Consider the following 20,231-nt stretch of genomic DNA (forward strand, 5'->3'; position numbering starts at 1 on the left):
TCCCCCCCGCGCGAGGGATGTCGGGAACTGTAGTTCCCTCCCCCCCACGGCGCATGCGCGCCGCCTCTTGCCCGCCGCACAAGATGGCGCCGGCGCCTCGTCTTCTCTGGGCTGCGCTACCCCCAACTCCCCCTCCCCGCGCACAGGGGGCAGCCCTACAGCCCACGTGTTCACTCTGGCCCCTACTGATGGCAAGCAGAGCGTCGGCCGATGCCCCAGCTGGGCAGGGCCTCGCGGGAGGCCCCACGCTTGTCCCCCACCGCCCCCGGACAGGACCCACGCCAGGGGCAGCCATTCCGCTCTTTATTCTCAGTGCGGCGCGGTGAGGGGTGGCGGTGGGGCCCTGGGCGGGGGGGGGGGGATGAGGCAGGGCCGCCCTCCTCCCCCCAAGTGCAGGCAGCGTGTGGGGGGGCGTGCCGGGTCCCTGGCCACGCCTCCAGCAGGCCTAGGCTCCGCCCCTTCCCCAAAGTGCCACGGGCGGGGGGGGCTCTGCCCCATACCTCCCCCGGGTTAGGGGGCAGGGGGGCGAGGTGGAGGGGAGGTGGGGGGCGGGGTCAGCGTGGGGGGCGGGGTCAGTCAGCAGGGGTGGGGCAGGGGGCGGGGTCAGAAGTGGAGGAAGGGGCGGAGCCAGAACTGGTGGAAGATAGGGGCGTGGCCGTCCGCGGGGGCGTGGTCAGCGGCCGGGGCGGGGCCGCCATCCAGGCTGGCCTGGCGCACCACGCGGCGGGGCCGGGAGGAGGGTCGTGCCCCCACGGGGGCACCCCCCCGGGCCCCCCGCTGCCTCCGCAGCCATGAACACCTGCAGGGGGGACAGGGGGGGCTCAGCCAGCGCCAGGGCCCCGCCGCCCGCCCCCGCCTCCCCCCAGAACTCTGCCCTTGTCCCCGCTCACCTCCCCGGCGAGGGGCTCCCCCGGCGGCTCGGGGGGCTCGGGGGACTCCAGCTGGCTGATGCTCCGCATGACGGCGCAGAGGGAGATGCGGGGGCGCCGTGAGGCCCCCAACAGCCCCTGTCCGCTCGCCTCCTCAGGGGGCCGTGGGGACGGGGACGGGGACAGGCCACCCCTCGTCCCCCGGGGCGGCCCGCGGGCCCTCCTCGGGCTGGGCCACCCGCTCCGCCGCCTTGGGCTCCCACAGGCTGCTGTGCCGGCTGCCACACGCCTGCTGTCAGCGGCTGGCCCCGCCCCTGCCCCGCCCACGTGTAGAGCCACGCCCATTCTGAGGCAGGGCGGGGCTCCCACAGGCTCCGCCTCCACAGCCATAGCATCAAAGGGTGGGGCTCCACCCAAGCCCACCCTGCCCATCAGGGCGTGGCCACAGAAGCACCACCCACCCTGTACAAGAGGCGTGGCCATGACAGGCTCCACCCACCACCCACGAGGGGCGTGGCCATGACAGGCCCCACCCATGCTGCCCAAGAGGTCATGGTCAAAGCGGACCCTGCCCTGCCCAAGGGGGCGTGGTCAGAACAGGCCCCTCCCTCTCCTGCCTGAAAGGGCATAGTTACACCAGGCCCCCACCCACCCTGCCCACAGGGTGTGTGTCCCGCCCCGCCCTGTGCCCCACCCACCTGGCGTGCAGGATGCCCTGGTAGAAGTCGAGCTGGCGCATGAAGCCGGGGTTGGGCAGGACGCCGGGGCGGCAGTGCCGGACGTGCCGCAGCGCCCGCTCCAGGGACCACCCGAACTCCTTCATGGCGTAGGCCAGCACCGTGGCCGCCGAGCGCTCAGCCCCATGCGGCAGTGCACCAGCGCCCGGCCCCCGTCGGCCCTGCGGCACCCACACCGCGCTGCCACCGAGATCCTGGGGCTCCCCATGTGTCCCCAGCCACCCCGGTATCCCCGGGGACGCTGTGCCCCGGGTCTCCCCATGTCCCCAGGGCTCCCTGGGTCCCCAAGGACCCCGTGCCCCAGGGCTCCCCAGTGTCCCCAGAGACCCCATGCCCCAGAGCTCCCCAGCTCCCAGTGTCCCCAGGGCTCCCAGTGCCCCCCCAGCACCTCAGTCATCAAGACGCTCCTCCATACCCCCCTGACTCCCCAGGTACCCCCACCCATGGTCCCACCCCCAGCCTGCCCCTGGCTCCAGCTCCTGCCCCTCCATGCTCCCCTGTGCCCCCCTCGTGTGCCCCCCATCACGCCGTGCCCTGGGGCTGCCCTGGCCCCACTGACCGGACGCGGGAGAGGAAGAGGAAGGTGTCGTTCCAATGGGGCAGGAGTTGGGCCGTCTCCTCGTCATACACCGCACATTCATGTAGGTGAACAGCGCCGGGAAGAAGTTGTCGATCTCCCGCGCCACGTTCAGGATGTGGGTGACCCTGCGGTGCGCGGGCGGGGGGCACAGCTGGCACGCAGGGTTGGGCCTCTGCCCATGCTCTATGGGGTGCCCCACGATGGCCCCATGCCCACCCCACTGGGTGCCCTATGAAGACCCCACGCCCATCCCAATGGGTGTCCCACGATGGCTCCATGCCCAACCCACTGGGTGCCCTACAAAGACCCCATGCCCACCCCCAATGGGTGCCCCACGATGGCCCCATGCCCACCCCACCGGGTGCCCTACAAAGACCCATGCCCACCTCAATGGGTGCCCCACGATGACCCCATGCCCACCCCACCGGGTGCCCTACAAAGAACCCCATGCCCCACCTCAATGGGTGCCCTACGATGACCCCATGCCCATCCCACCGGGTCCCCTACGAAGACCCCCATGCCCACCCCATCAGTGTCCCATGATGACCCCATGCCCATCCCACCGGGTGCCCTACAAAGACCCCATGCCCACCCCAATGGGTGCCCCACGATGGCCCCATGCCCACCCCACTGGGTGCCCTACAAAGACCCATGCCCACCCCAATGGGTGCCCCACGATGGCCCATGCCCACCCCACCGGGTGCCCTACAAAGACCCCATGCCCACCTCAATGGGTGCCCCACGATGACCCCATGCCCATCCCACCGGGTGCCCTACAAAGACCCCATGCCCACCTCAATGGGTGCCCCACGATGACCCCATGCCCATCCCACCGGGTCCCCTACGAAGACCCCATGCCCACCCCATCAGTGTCCCATGATGACCCCATGCCCATCCCACCGGGTGCCCTACAAAGACCCCATGCCCACCCTAATGGGTGCCCCACGATGGCCCCATGCCCACCGCACCAGACCGTCTCATGATGACTTCATACCCACACCACCATGGACACTCCAGGATGACCCTGCGCCCACCCCACTGTGACACCCCATGATGGCCCTGTGCCCACCCCACCGTGACACCCCCGGGTGACCCCATGCCACTCCACGCTCACCGGTTCTGCTGCAGCTCCTCCAGGTTGGCCGCGTTCCACTCGGAGCCCTGCGTGGTGGCAGCGGTGAGGGGTGGGGACGACCCCGCCCGCCCCCACTGCCCCGCCCGCCCCGCTGCCCACCAGGTAGAGGTGCGGGAAGACGCGGGAGGGCCGATCCATCTGCGCCAGCACCAGCAGCATCTCGTTGTCGATGAAGTCCTTGTGTTGGGCCAGGCTGTGCCCCGTGCGCCGCTCCAGCTCCTCCCGCACCTGGGCACCCGCCTGCGGGGTGAGGGATGGCCCCGTGCCTGCCCCCCCTGCCCGCCCCCCCCCGCGAGCCAAGCCCTGGGGCCCGCCGGGAGCACCCGCCTGGTGGCACCCACCTCCTTGGAGGTGACGTTCTCCAGGTCAGCGCTGGCCATCACGTCCCGCAGCAGCGCCCGCACCGCCTGCTCCGACAGCTCCGGTGCCGCCGGCCTGGCACCCCGCATCACCGTGTCACCGGCGGCGGCGCTCACCTGCCCCGCCCAGGCCCCACCCTGCCCAGACCCCGCCTCCTCTGCTCCCAAGCCCCACCCAAGTGCAAGCCCCGCCTCCCCATGGAAGCTCCACCCAGTTCCTTTAAGCTCCGCCCCTCATCCAATGTCTGCCCCCTCCATGAGCCACACCCTGAACCCAGACCCACCCATCAACACAAGCCCCTCCTCCCTAGCAGAACCCCGCCCTTACAGCCCCACCCAATTACTCCACCCCTTTATACCACAAACCCCGCCCCCCCCACCCCACCCTGAGGCACGCCAGCCCAGGAGCAGTGCTGATTGGCCAGCAGGCTGAGGGGGTGTGACGGGGGGCGGGGCATACCGGAGGGGCGGGGGCGAGGTGGGGCGCACCGACTCGAGGTCGGCCATGGCCAACCACTCGTTGAGGCAGCTCTGCTCCGAGGCCAGCGCCGCCGCGTAAGCCGCGGGCCCAGGCCAGCGCCGGGCCCCCCGGGGATGTGCCCGCCGCGCGACGCCTCCTCGCAGGCGCGGTGCAGCTCCTGCAGCACGGCCCTGCCGCACACCCCCCTGCCACCACCGCAACGCCCCGGCAACCGCCCCGGCACCGCCCGCCGCTCCGGCACGTGCCCGCGACTCCTCCCCGCCGCCGTGGCCAGGGCACCCCCGGGGCGGTGCCGGTGTCCTCCCTCCCCCGGTTTGTGGGTGCACCCCCCAGTACGTGGGTGCCACCTCCCCTCTCCCCGGGCGTGCACAGCCCCTGGGCACGGCCGGGTGGTCCGTGGCTGTGCCCAAACCCTTCCCACACCCCCGTTCCCATGAATGTGCCCAGGTGCCCACGGTGGCGCCCGTATGTCCGTGTCCTGGCTGTGCCCACACCCTCCATTCCCACAGTGGTACCCCACTTTCAACCCTGCCCGTGATGGTGCCCGCATCCCCCGTGCCCACAGCAGTGCCCCACATCTCCCCTGCCCACGGTGGTGCCCATGTACCCCATGGCCATGGTGGTACTCACTTCCCCCGTGCCCACGGTGGTGCCCACCATCCCCCGTGCCCATGGCAGTGCCCACGTCCCCTGTGCCCACGGTAGTGCCCACGTACCCCATAGCCGTGGTGGTGCCCACATCCCCCATGCCCATGGCAGTGCCCACGTCCCCTGTGCCCACGGTAGTGCCCACGTACCCCATAGCCGTGGTGGTGCCCACATCCCCCATGCCCATGGCAGTGCCCACATCCCCTGTGCTCACGGTAGTGCCCACGTACCCCATAGCCGTGGTGGTGCCCACATCCCCCGTGCCCATGGCAGTGCCCCTGTGCCCACGGCGGTGCCCACGTCCCCCATGACTGTGGTGGTACCCACATCCCCCATGCCCACATTGGTGCCCATGCCCCGCCACGCCCACGGACACACCCCGGACCCACTCACCACATGGTCTGGACAGAGATGGGCTTGAAGATGCGGGTCTGCCCCCCCGATGTCACGCTGAACCCCCTGGGCACCACGGGAAGACATGTGGGTCAGGGTGGGCACCCCAGCCCTGCCCCTCCCCACAGGCCCCACCTAATCCCGTGAGCCCCACCCTCATAAGCCCCTCCCCTTCCCAGAAGCCCCGCCTACTCCTTACCCATCACCGTCGAGAAAGACCTGGGTGTCGCTCCAGAGGGGCAGCACCATGCCCAGGGTGCAGCGGGTGGCCCTGGGGCGGGCAGAGGTCAGGGGTGCGGCTGTCCCCCCCTGCACCCTCGCCCCCCCACCCCGCTCACCCCTCGTGGGCGAAGTCCACGCCCAGCAGCACCGTCTGCCCCTCGGCTCCCGCCTCCTCGGGCCGCACCACCAGCAGGTACCGCACCCGCCGCGGCCGCGCCGACTCCAGCCGCACCGCCTGGGGTTGGGGGGGGGGGGCATGAGGGGTGCCCCCTGCACCCCCGGGGGCAGCACTGCGGGATCGGCCTCCCAGTGCCCCCAGTATCCCCAGTGCCCGGGGAGGAGCATCAAGCACTGGGGGGCAGGCTGGGCCATATCCCATCCCCATCCCATTCCATCCTCATCCTGTCCCATCCCATCCCCACCCTGTCCCCATCCATATCCATTCCCATACCATTCCTGTCCTCATCTCATTCTGTCCCATCCCATCCTATCCCCATCCTCATCCCATCCTATCCCCACCCTGTCCCCATCCGTATCCCATTCCCATACCATTCCTCTCCCCATCGCCATCCTGTCCCATCCATCCCCACCCTGTCCCCATCCCCGTCCCCATCCCTATTCTGTCCCATCCCAATCCCATCCTGTCCCATCTCATCCCCATCCTCATCCCATCCCCACCCTGCCCCCTTCCATATCTCATTCCCAACCCCATCCTTTCCCATCCCATCCTGTCCCATCCCATCCCCACCCTGTCCCCATCTTCATCCCAATCCCACCCTGTCCCCATCCCTGTCCCCATCCCCATTCTGTCCCATCCCATGCCCATCTCATCCCCATCCTCATCCCATCCCCACCCTGTCCCCATCCATATCCCATTCTCAACCCCATCCTTTCCCTATCCCCATCCTGTCCCATCCCATCCCCACCCTGTCCCCATCTCCATCCCCATTCTGTCCCATCCCAATCCATCCTGTCCCCATCCTCACCCCATCCCCACCCTGTCCCCATCCTCACCCCATCCCCACCCTGTCCCCATCCCCATCCCCATTCTGTCCCATCCCAATCCTGTCCTGTCCCATCTCATCGCCACCCTGTCCCCATCCCTGTCCCCATCCCCATTCTGTCCCATCCCAATCCCACCCTGTCCCCATCCCCACCCTGTCCCCATCCCATCCCATCCCGTCCCCATCCCATCCCCACCCTGTCCCCATCCCCATTCTGTCCCATCCCAATCTCACCCTGTCCCCATCCTCACCCCATCCCCACCCTGTCCCCCATCCCATCCCATCCCATCCCATCCCATCCCATCCCATCCCATCCCATCCCATCCCATCCCATCCCTTTCCCCTTTCACTGTCCCCATCTCGTCTCCGTCCCGCCACTGTCACCATCCCGGTCCCTACCAGCCGGATGGCGTCCTGCGGACGCAGCAACTGCATCATGAGCTGCAGTGCTGCTCCTGCCGCCCCGGGGCCTGGCCGGGGGGCACAGCCGGGGGGGGCTCGGCCTCCAGCGGCTCCTCCGCGTCTCAGTCGGCAGCAGCAGCGCGGCCCCCTTGACCATGACAAAGCTCTGCCTGGGGGGCAGGAGGGCCCTGAGCGGGACGTGGCCCCCCCCAGCAGGACCCAGCCCTTGTGGCCGGGGTACCCCCAAAGGGCTCCCTAAGGGGGGGGGGGGGAGCTGGGGGGGCTGGGGCACCACGGGGGGGAGGAAATGCTCCTCAGGGGGTGACTCTGTGTGTGTGTCCCCCCCGGTGACCCGTGTCCCCCATCCCGTGGCTTTGGAGCCCCTTCTCACCCGCCGCTGCAGTCGGCCGCGCCGGGGGGCATCTTCCTCCTGCAAAATACGGGGGGGGGGGGGTGTCAGTGCCCCCCAGGGGAGCATCACCCAGGGCATGGGACCGTGCCCGGGGGGTCCGGCAGACACCCCCGGCACGTCCCGCCTGGGCACTGCGGCCGGGGACACCCTGCCAAAAATTTACACCACCCCCCCCCCCCAGCAGCATGGGGCATTGGCAGGGCCCCATGGGGGAGTGGGGGGGGCCCTGGGAGGGGTCCCGCTGGGGAGGCAGATCCCTGGGGATCAGCCCTGGGATGCCAGGGGGGGTCCTGTCCCCGTGCCCCCCCCTCGCCTGGGTGCTGCCCAGGGGGGAAGTGCATGCGGGGGGGCCCTGGGCTGTGCACCCTGATAAGGCCCAGTGGTTACTGGAGAGGCGGGGGCAGCGGTACTGGGAGCCACTGGGACAGCCAGTGGGAACACTGGGGACAGCTTTAGCCCGGTTGGGAGCAACTGGGGACAAACACCCTCCCCCCAACACGTGTCCCCCGTCCCCCCCCCCGCCAACTACGGGGCAACCCCCAGCCGGGAGCGGAGGAGACCCCACCGTGTGCTGGGAGCAACTGGGCTCCCAGTAACCTCCCACCGGGAGCGGCCGGGATTAGCCTGCACCGGGAAAGACCGGAGCAGCCCGTACCCCGCACCGGGAGTCACCGGGACAGCCCGTACCCCCCCCGCCGGGAGCCTCCGGGGCAGCCGCGCTTCCTACCGGAGCGCTCGGGGGAACCGGGACCGCCCGACCGCCGCCAGCAGCCGCTCCCCGTCCCGGCGGCCCCGGGCCGGCCCTGCCGGGTCCCGGTCCCGGTCCCGATCCCGATCCCGATCCCGGCCCCGGGCCCGTCCCGCACTCACCGCGGGGCCCCCGGCGGAGCCCGCCGCCCGCCGCACCGTGACCAGCGCCATGCCCCGCCGCACCAGGAAGCGCCGCCGCCGCTGCCCCGCCCGCACCGGGAGCGGGCACAGCCCCGGGCACGGCCCGGCCTGCAGCGGGACAGCCCCCCCCCCCTCCCCACCGGACCGGGACACCCCAGACCGCCCTCCCCGGCAACCTGCCCCGGGACCCCCACCCGTGTTGCCCCCGGGACCCCCCCCCCCCCCCCGTCCCCCCGGGGACCCCCCGAGGGTCTCCAGCACCCGGGACCCCCCCCTCCCCGGAGCCCCTCACCCCCGGCACTGCGCCGGGTCCCTTGGCCGTGCCCCCGCGGGTGCCAACCCCCCCCCCCGACCCCCCGCCTCAGCCCCGTGCCCCGGAGCGGGACACCCCATCCCGCCCCAGACCGGACCCCCGTTGCCCAGGGACCCCCCCCCCGAGCCCTTGTCACCCCGTGGCTCAGCAGCGGGTCCCCGGCCAAGCACCCCCCCCCCCGGGCGGGGGTCTCCCCAAGAACCATAAACTGAATAAATTAAGGCCGGGGCAGGGAAGGGGGTCACAGGGCCAGATTTGGGGGGCGGGGGGGGGGTGTCGAAGGGGAGAAACCCCCCCTGGGACCCCCTCAGTGCCACCCACATGCTTGCTGGCTCCGCCCCTTCAACTGGGCCCCACCCTTCTTTAGGCTCCACCCTTTCCCCAGGCTCCGCCCCCCGGGCCATCCCCACCCATCCCCTGCCAGGCACAGTCAGCACACAGCCGTGTATATATATATATATATATGTATATGTATATACATCTGGGGCCCCCCGGCCCCCCACTGCCACCGAGGGACGAGGCCTGGGGGTCCCCACCTGGCCCCACAGCCCCCAAAGGTGGGGTGCCTTTAAACAGGGGTCAGTCGCATCCCACGGGGACCCCCAGGTCCATCCTGTACCCCCCCCCCACCGCGGTCAGCGCACGACACCGAAGAGGAGGAGGGTCCCTAGGGTGGGGGTCTTGGGGGTAGGGGTGTCCCTGGGGTGGGGGTCCCCCAGATGAGGGTCCCTGGGCTGAGGTTTGAGCCTGGCGGGAGGGGAGCCCTGGATGGGGGGTCCCGGGGGTAGGAGGATCCCTGGATCAATCCCCCCTGTGCGGGGTCTGTGCCCACATCGGGGGGGTCCCTGGCACGGGGGTGCCACCCCGGCACCGGCTGCTCCCCCGGCAGGGCCGTGCCCGAGTTGGGGTGTCGCGGTGCGGGCCGGTGCCCACGCTGGGCTGTCCCCGGGTGAGGCCGTGCCTCGTGGTCCCCGGGCGAGGCGGTGCCGGCGGGGTGTCCCTGTCCCCGCGTGGGGTGTCCCCAACGTGGGATGTCCCTGTCCCCCCGGGGCGGGCGGTGGCAGCCCCCCGGTGCCCCCCGGCTACGGCAGCTTCGCGGAGCAGCTGCGGCTGGCCATGGCGCTGTCGGAGCGGGAGCAGGAGGAGCGGAACGGCGCCGGCGCGAGGAGGACGAGGAGCTCCAGCGCATCCTGCGCCACGGGGGGCTGCCACCGCCCGCCCCGGGGGGGCTCCCGGCTGCCGGGGGGTCGGTGCTGGGGCCCGCCTGCAGCAGCATGCTCTCCTGCAGGGCCCTGCGGGGAGAGCCGCTGTGGCCACGCCCCCTCGCGGAGGCCACGCCCACCCAGCGCCCCACCCATGCCCCTCCCCAGCTGGCCACACCCACTTCACAGCTCTGCCCTGGAGGGCCACACCCCCTCCATGTGCCCCACCCATCTGCTAGCCACACCCGCACCTGCAGTTAGCCCCACCCATGTTGGCCACACCCTCAGGGAGTGGAAAGCCACTCCCCTAATCCAGGAAGCCCCTCCCCTCCGGGCCACACCCCCACGGCCTCTCAGCACCTCCCCTCGGCCCCGCCCTGCCACGCCTAGGCCTCCCCCTCCTTGGCCCCGCCCACCCGCCAGCTGCGATGGGCGGGGCAGGCTCATGCCCCGCCCCCTGTGGGCGGTGCCTCACCGCTCCAGCTGGAGGTCCTCGTCGTAGGGGGGCGGGTCTGCGCCCGGGCGGGTGTTGGTCAGCGCCTCCCAAATGGTCACCTGCGGGGTGGGGCGGGGCTGAGGGGCGGGGCCTGCGCCGAAGGGGCGTGGCCGGCCGTGGGAGGGCGGGGCCTGGCCCAGGGCGGGGCGGGGTCTCACCTGGTCGGTCTCGGTGCCGGCGTCGAGCAGGCTCTGCTGGATGGCGAACTGCAGCAGGTCGTCGTCCTCGTCCCGCAGCGGCTCGCTGCGCCCCGCGCCCAGCACCGTGTACCCCGCCGGCACCTCGAACACCCCCGCCTCCACCTCGCACGGGAAGGGCCAGCCTGCCGCACCGCCGACACCGTGGGGCGCCGTCAGCACCCCGCCGTGTCCCACGGCACCCCATGGCACCCAGCGCACATGGCACCCCGCGACGTCCCACGGCATCCCATGGTATCCCATGGCACCACATGGCACCCCGCAGCGTCCCACGGCATCCCATGGCACTGCCCAGCACCCTGTGCACATGGCACCCCGTGACGTCCCATGGCATCCCATGGTACCCCATGGCACCACATGGCACCCCGCAGCGTCCCACGGCATCCCATGGCACCCCATGGCACTGCCCAGCACCCTGTGCACATGGCACCCCGTGACGTCCCATGGCATCCCATGGTACCCCATGGCACCACGTGGCACCCCGCAGCATCCCACGGCATCCCATGGCACTGCCCAGCACCCTGTGCACATGGCACCCCGCGACGTCCCATGGCATCCCATGGTACCCCATGGCACCACGTGGCACCCCGCAGCATCCCACGGCACCCCACGACACCACATGGCACCCCGCAGTGTCCCACGGCATCCCATGGCACCCCACGACATTGCCCAGCACCCTGTGCACATGGCACCCCGCAGCGTCCCACGGTACCCCATGGCATTGCCCAGCACCCTGTGCACATGGCACCCCGTGACGTCCCATGGCATTCCATGGCACCCCACAGCACCACATGGTACCCCACGGCATCCCATGGCACCTCGTGGCGTCCCACACCACCCCACACCCATGGGTGCTGTGTGCCCCTGAGCACCCCACAGCACCCTGGCCCACGGCCACGCCACCCTGTGTCCACAGGGAGCCTGCGGACCCTGACCCCCCCCGGCCCTGGCACCCCACAGCACCCATCACCGCGCGCCCATGGGCAGCCTGCTGGTACCCAGAACCCCCAGCCCAGGGACCCAGCAGCACCCTATGCCCAGGGACCCCCCCAGTGCCCAGCACCCTGCACCCACGGACACCAGCCCTGGGATGACCCCTACCCCCGGAGACCCCCAGCCCCAGGGCACCCCACAGCAGCCCCCCAGCCACACGTGCCCCCAGGGCCCCCCCAAGCCTCACCTCTGGGTCCGGGGGGCTGGGTGCTGGGGGGCTGGGTGCCAGGGGGGTGGGTGCCGGGGGGCTGGGTGGGGGCGCACACCCGCACGGAGCCCAGCGGCTGGTCGCACCCGCAGAGGTTGCTGAAGGTGATGCGGGCGTTGAGCACGTGGAAGAGGGGGATCTCTGGGGGTACAGGGGTCAGTGGCCCCGCCCCCCGATAGGCCCCACCCCTGCCCCACCCTGCCCCGCCCCACCGGCCCCACCCTCACCGATCTTGACGGGGAAGCCGGGTGGCAGCTTGAGGGTGATGAAGTCGCGCAGTTTGGCGAAGTGGGCGTTGGAGATGGCCATGAGGTCGATGATGGGTGTCACCTGCTCCGCCAGCGACAGCGGGTGCTGCTCGCACAGCCACAGCGTCGCCTTGAACCTGCCCGGGCACCGGCGTGGGCACGGGTCCCCCGCCAGTGCCACGTCCCCCGGGACATGGTCACCACCCCGTGGTCCTGACGCCCACTGCCATGTCCCCTGGGACCCTGTCACCACCCCTGTGGGTCCTGACGCCCACTGCCACGTCCCCTGAGACCCTGTCACCACCCTGTGTTGGTCCTGACGCCCACTGCCACGTCCCCTGGGACCGTGTCACCACCTTGCATTGGTCCTGACACCCACTGCCACGTCCCCTGGGAACCTGTCACCACCCCGTGGGTCCTGACACCCACTGCCATGTCCCCTAGGACCCTGTCACCACCGCTGTGGGTCCTGACGCCCACTGCCACGTCCCCTGGGACCCTGTCACCACCCTGCATCGGTCCTGACATGCAGTGCCACATCCCCTGGGACCCTGTCACCACCCCTGTGGGTCCTGACACCCACTGCCATGTCCCCTGGGACCCTGTCACCACCCTGCATCAGTCCTGACGCCCACTGCCATGTCCCCTGGGACCGCGTCACCACCCAGCACTGGTCCTGACGCCCACTGCCATGTCCTCTGAGACCCTGTCACCACCCTGCATTGGTCCTGACACGCAGTGCCACGTCCCCCGGCACCCCGTCACCACCCCTGTGGGTCCTGACACCCACTGCCATGTCCCCTGGGACCGCATCACCACATTGCATTGGTCCTGACACACAGTGCCACGTCCCCTGGGACCGCGTCACCACCTCATGGGTCCTGACGCCCACTGCCACGTCCCCTGAGACCCTGTCACCACCCCTGTGGGCCCTGATGCCCACTGCCACGTCCCCAGGACTGTGTCACCACCCCCCCCCAGGTGCCCAGCCCCCCCAGTGCCACATCCCAGGGACCGGGTCACCACCCCCATGGGTCCTTACACCCCGGTGCCACATCCTGGGGGGATCATATCACCATCCCCAGGAGTCGTGTCACAGCCCTGCATCGGCTCCCTGCCACGCCGGTGCCACGTCCCTGGGACCGCGTCACCCCGCGGCGGTGGCCTCACCTCTGCACCTTGCTGGACATCTCGATGGGGCGCCCGATGTTGCGGGTCTCCAGGTCGAAGTGGGGGTCGAAGTACTCCTCGGGGGTGATGGCGGTGGGGTTGGTGGGGCTGGCAGCCTGCAGCACGGGCGCCTGCGGCGGCACCGGCACCGCTCAGCCCTGCCCCCGGGGACCCCCAGCACCCGGGGGGTGCGCCCCAGCCCCCGAGGGGACCCCCCGCCCCGGCCACTCACCCCGTTGTGGGTGCCGTGCTGCTGCGCGATGCCCAGGAAGGAGTGGAAGGGGGTCTTGGAGCCTGGCCGGGGAGAGAGGGGAGGTGCAGGGGTGCAGCGTGGGCAGGGGGCACGGCACCCCCACGTCTGCCCGGGCTGTCACGGGTCACGTCCCACATGGGGTCCCACGCCTGACGGGGGACACCCCGCACAGTGTCCCACATCCAATGGGTCACACCCCACATGCTGTCCCACACCGGACACGTCACACCCAGCACCCACGGTGTCCCACGCCTGACACATGTCACACCCAGCACCCACGGTGTCCCACGCCTGACACGTCACACCCAGCACCCACGGTGTCCCACGCCTGACACGTGTCACACCCAGCACCCACAGTGTCCCACGCCTGACAAATGTCACACCCAGCACCCACGGTGTCCCACGCCTGACACATGTCACACCCAGCACCCACAGTGTCCCACGCCTGACACGTGTCACACCCAGCACCCACAGTGTCCCACGCCTGACATGTCACACCCAGCACCCACAGTGTCCCACGCCTGACACGTGTCACACCCAGCACCCACAGTGTCCCACGCCTGACAAATGTCACACCCAGCACCCACAGTGTCCCACGCCTGACAAATGTCACACCCAGCACCCACGGTGTCCCACGCCTGACAAATGTCACACCCAGCACCCACAGTGTCCCACGCCTGACAAATGTCACACCCAGCACCCACAGTGTCCCACGCCTGACACGTGTCACACCCAGCACCTACAGTGTCCCACGCCTGACACGTGTCACACCCAGCACCCACGGTGTCCCATGCCTGACACATGTCACACCCAGCACCCACAGTGTCTCATACCTGACACATGTCACACCCAGCACCCACAGTGTCCCACGCCTGACACGTGTCACACCCAGCACCCACGGTGTCCCACGCCTGACACGTCACACCCAGCACCCACAGTGTCCCATACCTGACACATGTCACACCCAGCACCCACGGTGTCCCACGCCTGACATGTCACACCCAGCACCCACAGTGTCCCATACCTGACACATGTCACACCCAGCACCCACAGTGTCCCATACCTGACACATGTCACACCCAGCACCCACAGTGTCCCATACCTGACACATGTCACACCCAGCACCCACAGTGTCCCATACCTGACACATGTCACACCCAGCACCCACGGTGTCCCATGCCTGACACGGTCACAGCCGGCACCCAGCGTGGCACCCACCGCTTGACACATGTCCCCCCCAGAAAGGGGGTGGCCCTTGCACTAGGGGGCGGGCCTTGCACCAGGAGGGGGTGTGTCCCTGCCATGGGCAGGCTCCCTGATTGGCCGGTGGGGCTGTCACCTTTGCTGCGTGACTTGTCCTGGTCGGAGAGGTGCTCCGTCCTCGTCTTGGTGACCAGCTCCACGTTGCTGGCGCTGTACACCTGCCGGGGGACAGGATCAGCCCCGCCGGGCACCGGGGGTCCCCCCCGTCCCCCTGCAATGCCCACCTTGGCCTCGTAGCCGCTGACCACCTCCATCTTCTCCGAGCGCCAGCCCCAGATCCCGGACTTGTTCCTGGGGTGGGGGAAGGCGTCAGCCCCCCGCGGGGAGGATCTCCTCGCGCCCCGCTCGCTCTCTTGCACAAGCGTTTCCTTCCCCTTCGCACACGGCTCCCCGTGCGAGCCCTCGCACGGCCCCTTCCCGCTTGGTGCTGCCCTCCCCGCCGCCTCGCCGTGCCAGGCTCTGCCGCGGGGTCCCCCTTCACCCCCCAGCACCCTCCCCGGGGTGGCGGCCCACCGCTCGAAGGCGATGTTCCTGGTGTCGAGGTGCGTGGAGACGATGGGGGACGTCAGCCGCCCGGCCACGTGCTCCTCCGAGGGCTGCATGGCCGCCAACAGCAGGTCAGGCTCGTGCAGGGCCAGGGCCAGCGTCTCCGTGTAGACCACCTGCTTGTCATGGTCCACCTCCATCACCACCGCCCCCTCGTCTGCGCACGGGGAGACGGGTCAGCGCCCGCCACGGCCACCCTGGCACCCGCATCTGCCCCGGGGCTGGGTCAGCGCCTGGCACCCCGTGGCACCCTGACACCCCCAAGCCTGGGGGTGACTGCATCTCAGGGGTGTCTGGGGGCCTTGGGGGTCCCGGTGGGGAACCGGGGGTCCCTGCAGGGGACTGAGGTCCCTGGTATGTGCGGGGGCTGAGGCGGTCCCCAGTGCTGCTGGAAGGGGGAACTGGGGTTCCAGGGGTTCCCTATAGGGGATCTGGGGTCCTTATGGGGGAGTACCTCCAGTGTATGGGGTCTGGGGGGATCCCCAGGGTCACTGCAGGGTCCCTGAGGGTATCTGGGGTCCCAGGGGGTCCCGCGGGAGCTGGGGCTGACCTTCCCCCTTGAAGATGTAGCTGCGGCGGCCGCGCTGCCACGTCATGTGCTCGAAGCCCAGCAGCGTGGTGTCAACCCGCAGGCTCTCGCCCCGCTTCCAGACGCGGTAGACGTCGCTGGGGCACACCTTGGAGACCAGCGGCACTGCGGGCACGCGCGCCCCATCAGCGGCGCGGCACGGGGTGGGGGGCACCCCTCCAGCCCCCGGCCCCACCCCGGCCCCACTCACCCCAACTGGTGAACTCCCACTTCATCTCCACGTAGAAGTCGGATGCCTGGAAGAGACGAGGGGGTCACGGAGCGGCCAGGGGGACATGGCGGGGCTGGAGGAGTGGGGCGTCCCTGCTGGGATCACTGGGGAGATGGGGAGTCTTGGGGGCAGGGACGGGGGTCCCTATGGGGGTTCTGGGCAGGGATCAGGGGGACCTGGGAGAGGGGGGTCTTGGGTGGGGGCCTGGTAGGGAAGGATAAGCAGGGGGTCCCGGGGGAAAGAGTGGGGTTATGGAGGAGACAGCGGTCCTGGGGAGACCTGGGGGGTCCAGGGGGTCCCCTCCGCCACCGCGGCCCCCAGCCTGGTGGGACCCTAGTGCTGGGGGTGGGTGCCCACCCGCCACCCACCCGCCACCCACCCGGGGCAGGGTTGTACCCGGCGCAGTTTGCTGAGCAGCTCGGGGATGCCGGCGAGCCGCCGCGTCGCCCGCTGGTAGTCGCGGTACTGGAGCACCAGCTGCACCATCTCGGGGTCCCCCGTGCTCACCGCCTCCTGCAGCACTGGGGCACGGGGGCACCATCAGCCGGGCACCACCAGCGCCCGCACCCCGTGATGGTGTCCCCACGCCAGTGGCACCGGCGGTGGAGTGTCCCTGTGCCTGCGTACCCGTCCAGCCGTTGGCATTCTCCCGGCCCACGTTGGCGTTGTGCCGCAGCAGCACCCGCACCGACTCCAGGTGGCCCAGGGACACGGCCAGCTCCAGCGGGGTCCGGCCGCGGGGGTCCGTCAGCTCCACGTCGTGCTGTGCGGACAGGCAGGGTCACCGCCACCAGCCTTGGGTGTCCCAGGCACCCCGTGCCCCCCATCCTGGCGCAGGCCCAGGCCCTAAGCTGGCACCCCAGTGCTGGTCCCCGGTCCCCCATCCCCTGGTCCCTGTCCCCTCATCCTGCCCCGGTCCCTGATTGCCCCGCGCCAGTACCGGGCCCCCCAGGGTGCCTGTGCCCAGTGTCCCCCGTGCTCCCATCCCCACATCCGCCATGCTCCCAAGGCCCAGTGGCCCCTGTCCCCGAAGTCCCCAAGTCCTCCTGTCCCCCAGTCACGTGGTGCCAGTGCCCCCAGCCCCATTATGCACCCAGTGCTCCCTGTCCCCTAATACCTCGGTACCCTGTCCCAGTGCCCCCAGCACCCCCAGCGCTCCCAGTGCACCCAGTCTCCCAGCCCCCTCTGTCTCCAGTGCTCCCAGTCCCTTATGACAGCAGTACCCCTGTCCTGGTGCCACCAACCCCCTCTGTGCTCCCAGTGCCCTCAATTTCCCAGTCCCCCACTTCTCCCAGTGCCCCAGTGCCCCCAGTCTCCCCATACCTCCAGTGCTCCTATCCCAGTGCCCGCAGTACCCCCATCCCAGTGCTCCCAGTTGCTTCCAGCCCCCTGGTGCCGCAGTCCCCCAGTATCCCAGTTCTCCCCAGTCCCCCCAGCGCTCCCAGTGCCGCCAGTCTCCCCTAGTGCTCCCAGTGCTGCCAGTCTCCCTTAGTGCTCCCAGTCTCCCCCAGTGCCGCCAGTCTCCCCTAGTGCCCCCGCAGTGCTCCCAGTCCCCCCCAGTGCCCTGAGTCTCCCCTAGAGCTCCCAGTGCTGCTGGTCTTCCCAGTGCTCCCAGTACCTGCCATGCTCCCAGTGCCACCAGCCTCCCCAGTGCTCCCAGTCTCCCCCAGTGCCGCCAGTCTCCCCAGTGCTCCCAGTCCATTCCAGCGCTCCTGGTGCCGCCAGTCTCCCCAGTGCTCCCAGTCCCCCCCAGCACTCCCGGTGCCGCCAGTCTCCCCAGTGCCCCCAGTCCCCCTCCAGTGCTCCCAGTGCCGCCAGTCTCCCCAGTACTCCCAGTCCCCCCCAGTGCCCCCAGTCCCCCCCCAGTGCTCCCAGTGCCGCCAGTCTCCCCGGTGCTCCCAGTCTCCCCCAGTGCCCCCAGTCTCCCTCCAGTGCTCCCAGTGCCGCCAGTCTCCCCAGTGCTCCCAGTCCACCCCAGCGCTCCCGGTGCCGCCAGTCTCCCCGGTACTCCCAGTCTCCCCCAGTGCCCCCAGTCCCCCCCCAGTGCTCCCAGTGCCGCCAGTCTCCCCAGTGCTCCCAGCCTCCCCCAGTGCCCCCAGTCCCCCTCCAGTGCTCCCAGTGCCGCCAGTCTCCCCAGTACTCCCAGTCCCCCCCAGTGCCCCCAGTCCCCCCCCAGTGCTCCCAGTGCCGCCAGTCTCCCCGGTGCTCCCAGTCTCCCCCAGTGCCCCCAGTCTCCCTCCAGTGCTCCCAGTGCCGCCAGTCTCCCCAGTGCTCCCAGCCTCCCCCAGTGCTCCAGTCCCTCCCAGTGCTCCCAGTCCCCCGTCCCCGGGTCCCCCGTTCTCCCGCCCCCCCGCCCCGCCGCTCCCGGTGCCCGGCTCCCCGCCGCTCCCCTCTCCCCCCCCCCGCCGCCCCGCTGCCCGCCGGTGGGTGGGGGCTGTGGGTGCCGCTGCCGCCGCCGCTGCCGGTGCCGCTGCCGGTGGCGGCGCCCACCGTGCCGGAGCGCAGGGCGCTGTCCAGCGCCTGGTGCCGGTTGTGCCAGACGAGGCGGTGCAGCGGGAAGGTGTCGGCGGGCCGGGCCATCCCGCCACCATGTCCCCGGGGCCGCGGCGGGCAGCGCGCGGGCGGACGGGCCGCAGCGCCGGGCCTGCCCGCAATGGCTGCGCGCGGGGGCGGCGGCGGCGGCGGCGGCGGCGGCGGCGGCGCAGCGCGGCGGCGCGGGGCGGGGCCCGCACCGGGCACGGCGGGTCGGGGCACCGGCACCCGGGCACGGCGGGGCCCCGGCCCCCGCGCGGCATCCTGCACCGACACCGGGGACCAGGAGTACCGGCGGCCCCCGGGCACCGGCTCTGACCGCCCCCCCCGCCGGGGTTGGGGTGCCCCCGGCGCCCCATGGCCCCCCCCCGCCGCCACCGGGGAGCCGTTCCCCCGCACCTGCCCCGGTACCGGGGGCTGCCCCCGCCTCGGCATCTCCTCCCGGGACTCCCTCCCGCTTCCACACCGCGCTCCCCAGCCCCGCAGCGGGTCCCCGGTGCCCGGGAGGGACCTCCCTGCACCGTGCACCCGCCCGCGCCGGCACTCCCGGAGCGGGGTGGGGGGGCTGCGGGGCCCGGGCCCCCGCGCTGGGGCTCCGTCCCGCGGCCGCGGCACAACCCTCTCATCAGACACCGGAGAGTCTCCCGGGGGCCCCCGGCCCCGCCGCTCCCCAGCCCCGGGCCCAGCCGGGCGCAGGAATGCCGCCACGCCGCGCCTCGCCCCGGACGCGCCGCCCGCGCAGGGAGCGGGCAGGAGGGGAGCGGGCAGGAGGGGAGCGGGCAGGAGGGGTGCGGGCAGGAGGGGAGCTGCTGCCTGCACGGCCCCGCGGCAAGGGGACGACCAAGGTCACCCACGGGGACAGCGCGGCGAGGGGCACCCGACCCCCTGCTCACACCCCCGCCAGCACCCACCGCTGCCCCGGCACCCGCCCTCCCGCAGGGCACGGGGACAACCCACGTCCCCGACACGTCCCCAGAGTGGCGGCGTGGCCGTGGGGGGGGGGGGGCAGGCAGCCCCCCTGCCCACATCACCAGCGGTGACAGGGACCGGGGACACGGTGCCCCTAAGCGCGTACGGGGACATCTCCGCCCCCCCCCCCCCCCGCAACGAGGGGGACGCGGACACTGTTTTTCCAGATTTTTATTATAAAAACTCTTTTTTCTTTTCTTTTTTGCATTCTCACGTCTCTGCTCGTTAAAATCTCATTCACCGACGGCCCCGGCCCTGCCCGGTGCCCCCCCCGCCACCCCTGGAGCAGCCCGACCCGAGACCAATATTTACAGATGCTGCCAGGGACTGGGGTGGGGGCCCCGGGGGACACCCTGCGCCCACCGGACGGGGACCCGGGGCCAGCGGCACATGAGGCTGATTGGGGGGGGGGGGGCTGTCGCACCTGTTCCCTCCTCCTCCGCCACCCCGTGCCCCCCAGCTGGGCACCGCTGCCCCGCAGCTTGGGGGGAGGCAGGGGGTGCCCCCCTTGCCCAGGGGGGGTGGCAGGAGGGGCAGGGGTACAGCCAGGGGGGGCACAGGGGACCCATGGCACAGTATTTACAGGGGGTCCCCCTGGGCACTCACTCACACACACACACACACGCACCAAGGACTTGGCACCCACACGAGGGGCACAGCCGAGCCGGGGCACGCCGGCTCACAGGGAGGTGGGCGAAGGCTACGGGTGAAACGAGCTGGCCGGTTCCCTGCCCGGCCGGAGCTGGGCACCCACCTGCCCCATTTGGCACACACAGCCGGTGGCAAAGCGGGCGGGCACGGAGAGGGGGTGCGGGGGCTGCCTTCATCTTAGCCGGAGAGTTCGTAGAGGACTGGGGGGAGGGACGCCGGGGAGAGATGCCAAGCTGTGCCGCGTGCCCAGCGCCAGC

The 20,231-nt window shown here is 71.1% G+C and overlaps 2 protein-coding genes across 2 annotated transcripts; both read right to left on the bottom strand.

The window, feature by feature from the left end:
• Positions 1-603: 603 nt before the first annotated feature.
• SSH3 (slingshot protein phosphatase 3) lies at positions 604-8,163 on the bottom strand. Its single transcript, XM_059826099.1, is given in 22 exon segments — positions 604-744; positions 746-799; positions 891-1,082; positions 1,084-1,147; positions 1,568-1,724; positions 1,727-1,767; positions 2,166-2,235; positions 2,238-2,311; positions 3,301-3,347; positions 3,421-3,549; positions 3,663-3,756; positions 4,141-4,241; positions 4,243-4,272; positions 4,274-4,331; positions 5,203-5,268; positions 5,402-5,473; positions 5,541-5,659; positions 6,828-6,874; positions 6,877-6,949; positions 6,952-6,996; positions 7,222-7,260; positions 8,113-8,163. Coding segments are annotated over 22 exon segments (1,764 nt in total).
• A 918-nt stretch (positions 8,164-9,081) lies between these two features.
• On the bottom strand, positions 9,082-18,402 carry ANKRD13D (ankyrin repeat domain 13D). The gene is made up of 16 exons (XM_059826100.1): positions 18,313-18,402; positions 16,450-16,585; positions 16,219-16,343; positions 15,802-15,847; positions 15,573-15,716; positions 14,990-15,179; positions 14,701-14,767; positions 14,553-14,634; positions 13,193-13,254; positions 12,961-13,091; positions 11,770-11,927; positions 11,522-11,683; positions 10,303-10,466; positions 10,124-10,203; positions 9,599-9,738; positions 9,082-9,113 (listed from the first exon to the last, which is right to left on the bottom strand). Exons 1-16 carry the CDS (start codon positions 18,400-18,402, stop codon positions 9,082-9,084), a joined length of 1,809 nt encoding a protein of 602 aa, XP_059682083.1.
• Positions 18,403-20,231: the final 1,829 nt, after the last annotated feature.

The sequence above is a fragment of the Gavia stellata genome, chromosome 17 (assembly GCF_030936135.1).
Source record: "Gavia stellata isolate bGavSte3 chromosome 17, bGavSte3.hap2, whole genome shotgun sequence".
NCBI classification, from domain to species: Eukaryota; Metazoa; Chordata; class Aves; order Gaviiformes; family Gaviidae; genus Gavia; species Gavia stellata.